The 15,610-nt window shown below is 38.6% G+C and overlaps 2 protein-coding genes across 2 annotated transcripts; both read right to left on the bottom strand.

Annotated features, from left to right (window-relative positions):
• Nucleotides 1-611: 611 nt before the first annotated feature.
• CENATAC (centrosomal AT-AC splicing factor) lies at nucleotides 612-7,403 on the bottom strand. The gene is made up of 11 exons (XM_053451845.1): nucleotides 7,260-7,403; nucleotides 6,609-6,775; nucleotides 5,810-5,908; nucleotides 4,636-4,702; nucleotides 4,490-4,552; nucleotides 3,300-3,367; nucleotides 2,702-2,801; nucleotides 2,449-2,479; nucleotides 2,105-2,185; nucleotides 1,650-1,782; nucleotides 612-909 (listed from the first exon to the last, which is right to left on the bottom strand). Exons 1-11 carry the CDS (start codon nucleotides 7,383-7,385, stop codon nucleotides 846-848), a joined length of 999 nt encoding a protein of 332 aa, XP_053307820.1. The 5' UTR covers nucleotides 7,386-7,403; the 3' UTR covers nucleotides 612-845.
• A 1,853-nt stretch (nucleotides 7,404-9,256) lies between these two features.
• UPK2 (uroplakin 2) lies at nucleotides 9,257-14,928 on the bottom strand. The gene is made up of 5 exons (XM_053452164.1): nucleotides 14,836-14,928; nucleotides 13,451-13,597; nucleotides 11,909-12,041; nucleotides 11,394-11,452; nucleotides 9,257-10,653 (listed from the first exon to the last, which is right to left on the bottom strand). The coding sequence occupies exons 1-5, from the start codon at nucleotides 14,888-14,890 to the stop codon at nucleotides 10,517-10,519; spliced, it is 531 nt and encodes a 176-aa protein (XP_053308139.1). The 5' UTR covers nucleotides 14,891-14,928; the 3' UTR covers nucleotides 9,257-10,516.
• Between the last annotated feature and the right edge of the window lie 682 nt (nucleotides 14,929-15,610).

The raw sequence follows: 15,610 nt of genomic DNA, 5'->3' as shown, positions 1-15,610 counted from the left end.
GACTTTGTCTTTTCCTATCATGTTATCTCTGTTGGCATTTTTACTTTTTATAACTAATGAAAGTGACTGTACATGGATGTAAAGTTTTCAGAAGATCTCCCTTTTTTCATTTGGATTTGTGTTTTTGTGTGTCTGAGTGCTGATTTGTTCTTGTGTCTGTGAGTTATGCCCATATGCGATTGCTGGGAGTTGTGTTCTTGTGAAAGCATCGAGTTGTCTGAGTGCTATGAGATTCACCGAGCACCCCCCCCCCCCATTTTTCAGGAGGTGGTTGATTGTAGTTCTTTCTTGCTTTACCCAATACCCATAACAGTGGTAACAATGATTTTGTCCCCCACCAAGACTATGACCCTTAGACATGTTAAAAAGACAATGGCAGGATTGAACCCCTACCGCCACCAGTTTAAACCAAAGGCACCTAAGGAAAAGGCTAATGTGCTATTTTAGTGGAAGGGGTGGATAGATTATTTCACTGAGAAATATGTAGTCTGTTGTCTTTAATAAAAGTAAAATGCAAGGAAACCGATCAAATCATATAAAGTGAAGCTGGCTGGATTATTTTGAATTCTAACTACCTTTGCCTATATTTAAAATCCTCATAATAAACTTGGTTTTTACACATTAAAGAACATTTTATATCAACAGCAAAGTAATGACAAAGGAAACAACAATAGTCCATGCCACACACAAAGTTCATTATGCTGAATGACACATACTGACAAAATTAATTACAAGACAAAAAATTTTACATTGTCAGTATATATGTACAGTTTATACAAAAACAGCAGATCCAAGTTATATATACACACAGGTATAAACATTCAAGTGACCGATTTCCTTTACATTTAGATTTCTTCATACTTTCTCCTTTTTGGACCCGTGTTCTCCTCCTCTTTCCTGTACTGATGTCTGTAAGAAAGACACAAAAATAGAACTTGCAGCTTATTCTGAAAGTGTGAATTTGTTTGGCAATGCATTATAATGCAAGACTTCCATTACGAATGGAACAGGATGCCCTATTCCTGTGTAGTGTGTGCTGCTGATCGATCAGAGACTGATCAAGAGCCTCAGAAAAGTAAAAAAAAAAACAAAAAAAACCACATAATTAAAGTGCTGTCATGCAGGTGATCCACCCCCACCCCCTAATAAAAGCAGTAAGATAAATCACAAAACACATAAGTACAATAAGAAAATACCATAGACCCACATTTTGTTTGTTTTTTTTTTTTTTTTTTTTTACATGGACTGATGACTCTTTGTGGATTACAACTCTCATCACCCATAGCCAAGCAGGTAAGAGTGATAGGAGTTGTGGCTCATAAAAGCAGGTGCACCAGAAGCAAAAGGTTGGCATGAAAATGCATCTTTTGTTTAATCAAAATTGTGTTTGTATGGTGTATTATTTAACACTATTTTCTGTGTGTCTACGTTACCTTATACTGTGTAATGTTGCACTGTAAAATAAGTGTCACGTAGTGTGACCCGGAGATTTCAACAAAATCCTACGCACGTGGGGTATTTGTTTACTTTTCCAATTGTCATAAATAAGTATTAAAATAAACATCTATAGTTACATATATCTGAAACAATGAGCAGAAGAAATTACAATACATGCATTAATCTGTGCCCTTTCATTCCTCCCCACTTACCGAGACTGCCACCGTCTTCCATTGTTCCACACTCTGCCAAAGGAAGGAAGCCAGGCTTCATTTGTTTGAGCATTGTGGTCAAAGTTTGCCCCCACTCGGTTTGGTGGCAGTTTCTTCAACTTCATTATCTCCTCTGTAATGAAAATTGAATCAAATGATGCATTTAGAAATAACATCCCTCATCCCTGGTCATTTGAAAAATATTTTGTCGTTTCCTTTTATTACAAAAACAAGGAGGTCCAACATTTTTTACTGTACTTATTTTCAAGTATCACAAAAACAAAAAAAAAAAGCACAATCTTCATAATTGACCTGAAATAAATATATTCCAAATGGAGTAAAATGTCACAAAAAGAAAATCAAGCTAGAAGAAACATTGTGGTCATAAAGCCAATGTATTTGAAAGCATAGTAAAGGAGCTTAGTGATTCCCCCGTATGTTCCCCGATCACTTACTATGCTTGAGAAAGCCTGCATGTGATGGTCCGATTTCCTCTTGTTCCTTTTCATCAGGTAACATCCAAGGCGGGATGGCACCTAACAAGGTGAAGCAGATATAAACAAGACAAAGCAACAAGGACTCCATAACTACTATGTGTAACAGTTAAAAATACATATAATAATAATAATAATATCGAGGGCATGCAACATACCGGCACAGTTTAAGCCGCTAAACATCTCAAAAGAGCTGGCTTATGCGAGAGACCTCCCTATGGGTGTGCGCATGCAGAAAGTAATTGATTTCAATGGAAGAACTTTATTTTTACCATCACTACTTCAATATAATGTCTTCTCCTCACCTGTATGTATATTTCCCTCTAGGGACATCACCTGTAGGACACAGAGAGCCAAATCAACTTAGCACCTGTCAATGGAGACTTTTATTCTGCCAAACATATTATAACATATTCAGATGCTTCACATATCGTAGCAGCAAACCGATTACAGACCGTTACAACAAGCTTTTTACAAATTGCCAATAAGAATAAGGTATGGAGAGGGGGGAGTAGAGAGAGATAGCTTTCCACGTCTAAATACAGAACTATTAATTACCTGCTGACCAATAAATGTCACATGTGGTTGTACAATTTCAGGCGATGTTAAATGTACACCGCTGGGTCCAGGCTCTTCCGAATCCAGATCTACCATTTCCCTAATAAAAGTGATTCGTTTATTGTGGAAAGGTCAAATAGTTTGTATAGTTTTTTGCTTAGCAGAATTTGTAAACCCTGGCATTTAAGCGAGCAGAATTGGGATCGACACTAATGCAAACATACAATCTGATGTAGTTTATTCATGTTTGCTTATTTTACAATCTGTTTACTTAAAACACGCTCTATCATTTTACTTGAATACGGATTGCTTTTCTATTGCTGATGTAATGAAGGGTACGCTTGCAGCTCTGCCAGCTAAATTGTGAGGTCACCTACAGATCAAATTAATGGGAAGAATCCAACGTTATATGATAAATGTAGGCCGATTTATCATTATAAATAATAAGTAAATGGAGAAACAACCCCCTTGAATTTATCTAGGATCTTATTGCAGACTTATGACTTTACACCGCAAAATCACTCTCTGAAATGTAGGCTAGACTTGGACTTAAATATTGTTACATAGAAACGCATACAACACAAGTTATATATCTTACCGGGACAGGACTTGCTCGCTGCTTCTCCTGGTCACCATCTCTTTTTCTTCAGTAGGATGTATTACAGGCTGGATGTGATTCAGGAAGTATTAACACTGTCTAGTTTTTTCCCTTTTCAAAAAGACAAAATCCCCCCTCCCCCCCTTAACAGGACAATATTCCTGCTCTTGCTCATTACGTTTATAGAGCACCACCAGATTCCTTAGCGCTACTGCTAAATGTGAGAATGAAAATGTAAATGTTAATAGTCAGCTGGATGTACAGATGCAAGACACACCGGTACACAGGGAGAGGGCTCGGTTCTTCTAATCTTATCTATTTGGGGTTTAAGCAGGATGAGATGGAGAGGGGGGCTGCTTGGGTAGGGAGGATGGGATTATAGTCAGGGTCACGCTATTAATTGTTTTATATAGCCCCATCATATATTTTTGAAACTAAGTAAGGCAGCCAGTGAACAGACTGACGGAGGGGCGAGGTGTAAAGGGATGGGAGGAAAGTAAGTCTGACAGCAGCGTTCATGGTGGATTGTAAAATGGGTGACGGTTAAGAGCGAGACCAGCAAAGACAGGGTTACAATAATCAAGGCGGGAGATAACGTGGGCATGGAGAAGATTCTTGGTGGCATCTCGTGTTAGCAAGTGACAAATACGGACAATGTTTTTAAGATGAGACAGCAGTTTATTTGAGAGAGTATCTGGAGGTAAGGGTCAAGAGTTTAAGTTTAATTCTGGAGGGCATGGGAGTCAATGGTGGGACTGGCACAACGGGGCAGCAGAGAAAAAGAAATGGTATAAGAAATCTAATCTGTCATGATATGTCAAGGATCTTAGAAGCAGTTAGCTTATGGGATGAGATGTGGTGGGAGCTCCCTAAAGCACTCAAATAACTGATTTGAATATAATTTCTTCTCTAATTTGAAAAGAAGACACTGAGAGTAACAGCTTATTGCCATGATATGATGTTCCTTCCGTGAGGTACTCACCAAAACAAAGTATGTCTGTGAAACGTTTAACTTTGTGCATTTCAGGGCAGATTGTAACCGCACCATGCGTATCAAGAAGTTGTGTAGTAGGTCTGATAGGATTTAATAAAGCGAGACACTTCCATCTACCGAAAATCTATCTATAATTTTGTATACGTCTAGAATTAGCTTTGAGTGGATACAGCTCAGAGGAGCTCAGAAAACAAACCTCTAAAACGCTCTGAAGCATTTCAAGTCGTCTCTGTTCAGTTTCTCGGATCTTCGTTGCAACCTGATTGAGAGAATGCAGACATAAGCTCGGTCATAAAGCACCTTTCTACCACAAAAAACTGCCAATAAAATAATTATTTTTACCTCTTTAATTAGCGTATCCTCTGTTTCCTCATAGTTTTCCAGAGCTTTCACCACAGATGACTTGAACCTATGACAGAGATTGTGGGCACTTTTATGTAGAGTTCCCTGAGAATTCTCCTGCTCATCAGAGTGTAAATACTTAAAGGGACACTTCAGTCAGTTTGTGTGCATGAACGTTCGGCGCTTTCACTGATTTTAATGCATTTCCTGTGCAAATCATCAGACCACAGATGAGACGAGGAGCTGCAGCTTCTACCTTTTGTAGTTTTCTTAGTTTTATATTTTTTTTTCTTTGTTGAGGCTGCCTGGGACATTAAACTGTCCCTTCAAAGAATACGGTGTTCTTGATTCCAATATTATTTGAGAAAATCTATCTAAACAAACCTTTTAATTAAAGCACAGTAACAACTCATCATGTAATAAAGATTATATATTTTATTCCTAGAACGGGATAGTGTCATTATTTATCATCTAAGAATAGAGATCCAAAGTTATCATTTTGTACCCAGTCTTATACGTTTCAAAGATGGAGGCTTCCCCATCATCTCAGGAGTATGATTCCTTGGTCTACATAGAATTAGCCACCTCTTGTTTCTTAAACTGTGCATCTGTTTCAATAGAGGAACCGTGTTTAACTATTATATACAGCTGAGAAACAAACTTGGCACAGAAAGTACTGTGATCAATGTAAAAACCAAGGAGTAGACCCAAAACAAGCCTGAAGCTCCAGTTGAGTGTAGCCTTAATTATAAAATCTACAATACCTCATAATAGAAGCTGCCTTCAATGGTATTTCTTCATTTTACATATATTTAATTACTTTTTTGTACTGAATTGCAGATTTGAAAATAGTTTATAATGCACCCTTGTTTAAATGAAATCCACCCTGCTCCTGGTGCAAATTGCTCATAGAATATTAACTAACCCAAGAGATTCCAGGGTTGAATAATTCAATTACCCCAATTATAAATCGGCTAAACCCAGCATGACAATTGATAAACCCCAGTGAGAATCTCCTGTAGGAAAGGATGAATTATGTCCCCAGAATGTGTAAGACACTTTCTGAATGTTATCATACAGATTTAACTATACATTCTGAGACAAAACAAAAAAAAATTATTTGTGTTTCTGGACAACAGTGACAGGATGACTTAACTACAACATTAACCGTTACCTTTCATAGTCTTCCGATGTAAGAATAAATCGCAATTTTAATTTTGCTTCTGCTTGGTGGATCCACCAGAACTTGTTCACCGCTTTTGCATGTTCTGAACTGTAAAATATTAATAAGAATGGGTTTGTAAAGCTACACAAAGATACACAGGTATGAACCAACCCATTTGTCCTCAGAGTCAACTGTAAAATATTTATCTATACACCCGTCTCACGAACCATATTACGTGTTCCTTTGGGGGGGGGGGGGACAAACGTTCCAATCTTAACCAACTATGGATTTTAAAATACACTGCAACACCATCAAACGGTTCCAGAGACATCCATCAAGACACATGTTGTAATTTATATGAAATTATGTAAAATACAGCATCATATTTACACGTCTACTGACAAATCTAAAATTAATTATGTGCAACATGTTTCCTTACAAGCAAGATTAAATAAAGTAGAAGTTGAATTTTAAGTAATTAGAGAGGATCTGGCAACATAACACATGTACTCAAAAGCTATGGAGTTGCACTATAGTCATTTGAAGTAGCTTTCACCAGGAATCACTGGAGATCTCGTGTTATGAGGTCATATGGTGACACCAGAATTCAGATCTTAAGCTGTAAGCACTTAGGGCAGGAGCTGCAAGATGACAGCAGCTGGTTGCTTGTTTAAGTTGTTTTACTTTATTTGAACCGCATATTGGTGTCCGTTTTGCATTACCCTTAAAAGTAGATAATGGTATTTATAGCATACAGAAAAAATAACAACCACAAAACATCCGGCACTTGGTGCAAACCCTTTGATACCTTTGAAAGTGCTCTAAGAAGCTCCCATACAGCACAGTCACATTCCCATCACTAGTGTGTTTGCCGACTTCCTTGCCGCAGCAGTGACACCAGAATTTCTTCTCATGTTCCTGAGGATTAAACTTTACAACTGAAGCGGCTTTAATCATCTTCCGTGCAGCATCCACCTGATCAATCACCACAAAGGAAAAAGAACATGTATATTTTTTTTTTATAAGCGTTATTAAACAAACCGGAGTCCAACTGCCACCTCTGCAGGAAACATAATGGGTACGATCACATGGATTCTACTCCTAAGATTCTGAAATGTAACAAATCTTACTTAATGTAGATGCCGACCCTTAACGTAGATGCCGACCCTTAACAAGTAAAGAATAAGCATGACAGATTTAGCTGTCTAAAAGCTCTACTTGCGATCCACTACAACATTTTACCCTGAATATATATAATATTTTTATTACTGCTTCTGCGCTTTAGGGCGTCACAATGTGAACACATACATACATACATACATACATACATACATACATACATACATACATACATATGCACACACACGTCTTCTGAGAGACCGTAAACAAACACCAGATAGCACACAGAGCAGGTGATGAGCACGATGGTTTATATCATAAATGACAACAGAATATCCACCTTGCTGCCAAACTCCTTGAGAACATCTGCGAGGCGTTTCTGGTGTCCCTTCTCATAAACATGTTTCCTTCTGCCAGAGAAGACAGTCCGCCGACACAGCGAGCACTGATACACCGACATGTTCATATAGAACCTGCGCCATCCGCTCCCGGAAGTGTAACTACAGCACGAATGACGTAATCACGCATGCGGACGTTACGCAGCCTGTCTCCTGTCATCTCCATTTTCGCGTCGCCAGCGTGCGGTGAGCGAATCGCGGTGTCAAGAGACCAAAGGACCCTGTAGGACGTAGTCTATGCTGGCTGCTCCGGTCAAGACAAACCACGGACAATAATAATGAATGACTCCGGTGCATCCGCCGTTTATGTAACGTGCTGCCGTAGTTCACGTTTGGGCCACTTGCTTAACTTGGCCTTCTTTCCTAGTGCTAATGACGGGAAAGCGTCAGGGTAAACCCTTCACATTCGGGTTTAATTGTCCCTCAGGGACCGTGCGGGGAATACCTGGGTTTGTAAACAGATAAGCGTTGGGTGGTGCTTTTAACGCTGAGGCGTTCGTTTTGCCCGCAGGGGAAAGGCGGCCCGACATCTTCGTATGATCTGCATTCATATTCTCTATTAAGCTGTGTCCAGTCATTAAGCTATGGATTGGATCAAAAAGCCTCTGTGGTTGTGAAGAAGGTAGAGACCTTCTAAACAGGAGGCTGATTAGATGATCATGCTGGCCCTGCCTGTCTGAGAGTTTCGTTTCAAATCGAATATCTCCAAAATAATTACAATTCTTGGCAAACAAAAAGCATAAGATACAGGTGGTTGTAATTAACAGAGGGCTGTAGCGTTGAGGGCTACAGCTCCCCTTGAAGTACTGTTGTATAGTACAATATTGCCCATTATTACCTGATTTCCCATGGAGATATTTTACTCGTTACAAAGAATGGAGCAAGTGATACAATTTCACCTCAATTTGTTTAAGCCAAGGTATCTCACCGCTTGTCTTCTGCCTAAAACATGTTGCTGTCTTTTAATGTTGGTTCGCAGCAAAGCCAATGAGTTCCTGGGAGTCAGATGGACCATCTGTGACCCTAACCCATAGTCCATGTCCAATAGCAACCATAGTGACTGGGTTTAGCCCCACATCAACAAGATCATTTTGCCATTCCTTTGGTTCTCATCAGGTGAAATATGGTTCTGGGAACAGTAAATGCTGCTTGGAAATGACCAAAAGTCTGGGGGATAGCTGCTATTAATTTAATTAGCATACACTGTCCTCATTTGGCCAAAAAGAAGGACTCTCCATTTAGTGGGTGTAATATTAATTCAATGGTCTTTGAACCACAATATACATTACTTAATTATGTTGCCTGTCCTTGTAGAGCAACATTTTTGCCTCCAGCTCATGTGGATGTTTGTGTTCTTTGTGTATAATGTAGACTTCTGGTTGAGCATCCAGGTCGAGCATGCAACTCCACATTATTACCTATAGTCCTTGACAGGGTTCTAGGCTACGGAACCATGATCTCTACTTGGGGATTGGGACAGTGGCTGAAAATGGGGATTCTCCTGCAAAAATAGTGGATGGTGGGGAGTTAACTGGGTTTTGATCTTTGTAGGGAAAGACAGAAGCTGTCCAGTATGTGTTATAGTATATAGCAGTTTATTCACTAAAGCGGGAGCTTAACTCGCCAACTTTATTATGATAAAGGGCCAACCACTGCAGAAGAAAAACCGAGTTGCTCCTGAATCATGTCATCATTCGTGTATTAGTAATCCCAAAAATTAGGAATAGTTCTTGAAAAATCCCCTTCACTATACATATTATACAATACCTTGAAAGTGCAAATCTCCTGAAAACATTTGCTTTAATGTGTAAATGAGGAAACATACTTTTTTAGCTGATAAAATTAAATATATACAGTTTCTGTCCATACCTCAAACCCTATTCATATTTGTGTATACATATTCCTCAGCTCCAGATATAAAAATAGACATAAGACCTCATGGGTGTATATGAGGTTTATTGATAATATCCTGTGGCCTAAAATTTCATTTTAACAAAAGCATTTAAGATATTGCTCCTATTAACAAAAACAACCTTATTCACAAAACACGTGTAAGACATGGATAGCTTCACATGGATTAAAAATAGAAATGTCTCTTAGCTTGTGTAAGTTTTGTTTTTTTAATGCTTTTTCTTTAGAATATTTATATATTCCGGGTGATGTTGTTTAGGAGTAATGGGCTGTTTCTATTAAGGAAGCTGAAAATTAATGATTAATTTATTATGATGATTATTAATGATTTTCATGTTCTGAAATCTTCTTTCTCTTCACCCACACCTTACAAATACTAGTAGGAATGGATCCGGGTGGGGAATTTAATAAAGATGGGGAGGTGAAAATTTACATAAATCCAGAGAACCATAAAACTAAAAAAAGATGGATCTGCATTTTATTGGTAATTATTTTCATTCGTGTGGAAGGTAATAGTTGTGAGATGACACAAAAATGAAAAACTCCTCTAGAGGTAATAGCAAGACCCATTTATTAAACATGGATGCAATTTTGGATGGAGGGTAAAAGTAATTAAACTGCTGAACAGGAGTATAAAGGTCAACCAAGTTCAGCACCACCTGAAAAAAGGTAAAAAGGGTACGTATAATAACCGGGTGGTCTCTTTGATCAACTTTACATGAAGATCATCCCAGCCAACCTTTTGTACCTTTGGCATAGTAAGTCTGACACATGCCAAATTTCTTACCAAATACATGTGGAAACAATAACGTAAACACAATTATAGAATAAGTAGAAAAAACACAATAAAACAATGCAACAGCATATGCAATACTGAAATTAAACAGCAAATCTTAATACACATTGATTAAAAAGGAGGGGAGAGCCTTCCAAACACATTTAGTGTTTCTCAACACAATATGTGGCGGCGATGATACCTTTAAAGCTTGTTCTGTGGTATAACATGAGGACTGGTGGTTACAAAAACATTAGTATGATAAACTGAAAGGGACTGGTAAATACACATATGAAAGTGTTAACCCAGCTACATACTTTCCGTTAACATATATCACTAAAGATCAATGTTTAGGGGGTAGTTTTCATAGTAATAGAACTTGACCCCCCCATAAATCAGCCAGATAAAATGCATATAAAATATGTATGTAATGTGGCTAATACAAGCAAACACAAAAATTACCAAACACAATACAATTTACATTATAAGACAATTTGTAGTCTCGTTTTGCTTTTACTTTCTGATGCCCCCACCTAGTATAAGAGTGACAACGAGTAGCAAAAGAAGCAGGAACATTGCAATAGATAACAAGACCGTTATAACAACCATTCCGCCGCTACGGGCAAAAACCACAGGAGGGTCACCAAAACCTGTGAAAAAGAAGAAAATTACAGAATTTATCCTTGGAACATGCGATCGTACATAGACTAGCCTACAAATATTTGTGGTGGTTGGCAAAAAAAAATGTTGGCCTTGTGTTCTGTTACAAACCATCTGTCTTTTCAGAAGGGCTTCCCGGCTTTAATTTGTGTTTAGAGCCAAGGTAGATGATGGATATTATAGGTCAGCATCGATGACACATCTAAGTGTGTGTCTGCAACTCAGGTGTCATGTAAGCCGTGTAATGTATGTGCTGAAGCATGTCTGGGAGTAATGGGACACAGGGCTTGAAGAAACAGGGCCAATTTTTACTCAATCCCATGTTGGTTTAAATATTCATAAATGCATATATATATATGTGTGTGTGTGTATCTCTCTCTCTATCTCTCTTTTTAGAAACATGCTGGTGTTTCGGCACACTAGTTGTCGCTGTGTATATGAGCTTTACAGACGTGCCACCTTTGTTGAAGCCGCATCTAAACATTCCTCATAGAGTTTACCAGGCATGAGAGGTGAACAGGTAGAACGTTTTCGGAGATATCTCTGATCTACTAGCTCCCGGTGCATTTTCATCTTGTGTCTGATTTCTGGATTAAAACCAATAAAATCTTCCCTCATCTGTTTCATCTGTTTGCATGTGGAAACATGTCTTGCTATTTATTTCAACAATGGACATCTGCTCACTCATATTACATGGATTGTGTTCTTGGGCGCTTGAATCTTTACTTACCTTTCAATGTAGTGAAGGACAGTTCTGAGTATTTACTAGAGTCAATGGTATAGTAGGCCCTATAACAGAGAACCATGAGTAAATTTTCTTAGATGCACTTTAAAATGATTCCTTTTACATTATACTGGATACAACATCCTGTTGATTGCTGTTATTTACGTATTTGATGCATATGGACACACAAACAGCAATTGCATGTATGTATAGGAACTATCATACATGTGATTTGCGGTTGTTACTCTCCATGATGACTACAGAGCATGTTCTGGAATTATACTTATGTATGCTGCCTGCTTACACTTTCCAGTTAGAGCAGAAAGCCAAACAGAAGAACAAAATTCTATCCTTATAAGAAAATAACAAAGAAAAGATCTACGCTTATTAGACAATAACGATTGAATCGTCCAAGTGATTTCATATAACGGCAAATTCTGCTCCTATTTTCAATACAAATGTTAAATAATTGGATATCACATGGTAATGTGCAAATACTACAAAAGAAAAAAGCTACTTACGTGTATTCGGTGTTAGGGTTCAAACCTATGACCTGGTAACCCACATTGATGGTTGGTATATTTCCAGAGGCTGTGTTATTTAGTACAATTAAGTCACGTTTCAGGCGACACTGTGGAACCGTTAAAGGAATAACTGCAAATAAAGATGGAGACTTTTGTGTGGTAGGCCCATAACTCATAATGTGTGTAACATTTATAAACATGAAATGTACTTCTAGAGAAAGTAGAATGTAAGAAGAAAAGGGGATGATAATGAGAAAGAGAGAAAAAGATATGGAAAAAAGGGAGAGATAAGATAAAGGTGAGAAAGAATGAGAGATCGGAAGAAAGGAGAGGGAAAGAGGAGAGGTAAGGAGAAAAGAGAGAAATGGGGAGATAAAAAGAGAGAAAGGGTGTGGAGATAAAAAGAACAAATAGATATAAAAAAAGGGGAGAGACAAAAGGGGGGATAATGGGGAAAGATGGAAAGAAGAACTGAATTGAACGTTTAGAGATAGGGGAAAAGGGATAGATAAATACAAAGAGTAGGAGAGAGATAAAGAGAAAGGGAGGGTAACGAGAAAGGGGAGAGATGGGCAGAAAGGGGACAGATAATGAGAAAGGGAAAGAGAGTGTGTGTTTGCGTTTTGAAAGTGTTTGTATGTTAGGGCAAGTATGTCTAAAGGCAAGCAAGTGTGTGGCTGCAAGAGCAACTGTAAGTGAGGATGTTTATGTGTAGGAGCAAGAGTGAACATACATGTGTTTATGGGCAGGCATTTGTAGGGGTGGTGTATTTGTGTATATTGTGACAGTCTATCTATTACTGTTCCTGGTTTGGGACTAAAGGGTATAGAATGAATAAAGGGTGCACGTGACTGAGAGGAGACCTTAGACTCGAGAGGAGACCACTGTGGGTACAGTCTGGGTATTGGGTAACTCCTGTGGATGCAATCTGGGCAAGTCCCGTGTGTGCGTGTAATCTGGTTTCTGGGGCAAGTCTTATTTGTGCAATCTGGGTGCCAGGGCTTTTCTCTGGGGTGTGTGGCCTGTGATTAATGTCTGCAGTTTAGGGCTTCAATGCATTATTTATTTGATCTATACCTTCAATAAAGAGTTTGCTTGTGTTTTTTTAGTTGATCTACAGGGGGGAGTGTAACACAGTGAAGGAAAGGACAAAGGGCGCTGTCGAAGCAGGGGGGCCATGTCATGTGTATTATCTGCTCACATGACCCTGCCCCTAAAGGCGGAGCACAAGGGGTGGAGCCAAAGGGCAGCAAAACAAGGTTTTGCCTAAGGTGGGAATAATCCTTGCATCAGCCCTGGGAGATGGCATAAACTCAATAATTAGGAGGGCGTCCACCTACTTTTGACCCACCAGCGCAGAGGATGGCAGGCATTTCATGGGTGGTACATGTAAAATAACAGCACAAACACGCAGACACGTGTGCAGGAAATGTACACCTTTCCTTCTGTGGGTATACTGTCATTCCCATGAATGACGATAGAAATCGTAGCTTTATCTCAAACCATATCTCAGTATTAAAAGTGCAACTGAAATCGTACCTTTAGGATTTGAACTGTTGGTTTTGCTGGTTACAGTTAAACTTGCTGGTTTCCCCGCATCTTTACATCCTGGAAGAGCAATTACTACCGACTTGGCAAATATTTGGTAAAGCACTTCAGTTGACAGCAGTGTGCTGTTTGTGTTCTCTACAAAAAATAAGGAAAAGTCTGATTAGTGTTTGGTTTTCTAGTTTTGGACACAACTTACTGTATTATTTTTACATCATATTACAGTATTACTGTTTTTTAGCATCATAATAGAAGACCCACCTTTGTTTTAATATAACCTTCATAATCTATAACATTGATTGACTTATTTCAGGTTCTCTGCCCATAGAATCAAGAATGGTTCTCCTCCATATATAAAACGCTGCACATCGCTTTAGTGTATATGAGCATTTACTCAGCACACCTTAGGGTTAGGGTGTGCCTGGCTTCCAGAGGCCGCTGCTAAATATGTCTATAGTTTTATGAATTTGCTACATATACGTTAGATTTAAAGGGACAGTTTCCTGTTACTGACAGACCCATTAGAAAAGAATGCTCACACCGTACTTCAATATGCATGCTTCAAAAACATTGATGCTTGCCGCTGATTGGCTGCTTGAAATGAATGATCTGAACAGACCCTCGACCCCAGGGTTTGCAGAGCCAGCACTGCTGGACTGCTGATAAGTATATCACATGCAAGGACATGTGTATAGCTGAACATATCTCATGCATGGAAAATAGCTTGGGGTGGGGAAAAGGCCAAAGGAAACACGGGACCACACAGCTATCATATGCATTAAAGTGCGTACAATGGGTCGTGTGTCCCTATAAGATCTAATGCAGATCTTTAAATTGTTTTAATGTCATTACAAATTCTGAAAAACCTGGATTTTGTTGCACAATAACTACTCTTGTATGATTGCTGGCGTCATCTAAGAGGAACTACGTACTCTGAATAATGTTGAATTTTACTACATTAAGTGCAGAACTGTGCTTATCATAACTAGAAAAATCAACAGATTTATTATGTTAAAAACTGCCTCCATGTATCTAATTTTTGAACAGCTGTAACTAGTACCTAATATTTTCTTCTATAAAATTAAGGCAAGTTTTTTCTCAGAGGTGGTATATGATATACTCTAATTCAGTTCCCTTCGAGTAAAATACCCGGTTCAATTAGACTGTCAATGTATTCCTGATGCTGGAACAGACAAACCAAACTGGAGCTTATCATTTGAAATGCAGAAAATATAACATCCATAACATTCTCAAGTTTGGTTAACCCTTTAATTTAATGTTACATCCTCTCATTAGTTAAATTATATTTATGAATACACTGCTTATCAACAAAAGCAGGAACCATAGACTGGGTTCATAAAAATCCTTAGACTTACGTGCTGTGGCACTTGAGATGATGAACAGTGCGGCTACTACTCCCAGGAGCTGCATGGTGACACCAATCTGTGTGCACTTATCTCCAGCCTGTACGGAAAATGCCTGATACTCACATACACCTGTCTAACAGGTGAGTTTCACTTACCAAAGCAAACCAATCACAGAGCAGGAAGGTAGAGGAGGAATGTGGACATGCTGGATATTCTCCTTACCCACCCTACCCTGCATAACCTGCCCCCTGAATCCATTATTCCCCCTCTAAACCTCACACAACAGTCAAGCTTCCCCTCAAACACTCCTAAAACATGCATTACAAACCCCTACACTCACTAAACTATAACATGATGGGCTCAACTGCTACTGATTCTGAATCCTAACTATGGTTACAGACTTAAGGAAGTAATGGGTTGAGTTTGATGCATTGGCCTTTTGCATTTTGTCCACCTGTTCGTAATCTAGCTCAAAATTTAAATGGACCCATTCTTTAAAAAAATATTTGAGAAAACAAGAATGTGCAACACACATACAGCAAAAGTAAATGCGGTGTCTGGTATTGTTATTGGGCAGGGTATAGATACCCATGTAAAACACCAGATGAAACAGTTATGGACAAAGGGCACAACACAGATAGCATATACTTCAATAGGGCAAATACATGGTAACGGTATTATTATTATTTATTGTTTTATATAGCGCCATCAAATTCCATAGCGCTGTACAATTGGTGGACAGGACATAACACGTAGTATGTAACATAACAATTTGACTTACAAA

Source organism: Spea bombifrons, chromosome 12 (assembly GCF_027358695.1).
Source record: "Spea bombifrons isolate aSpeBom1 chromosome 12, aSpeBom1.2.pri, whole genome shotgun sequence".
NCBI lineage: Eukaryota > Metazoa > Chordata > Amphibia > Anura > Pelobatidae > Spea > Spea bombifrons.
Note: the sequence above shows the minus strand (reverse complement) of the source record. Positions and strands in the feature narration are given on the sequence as shown.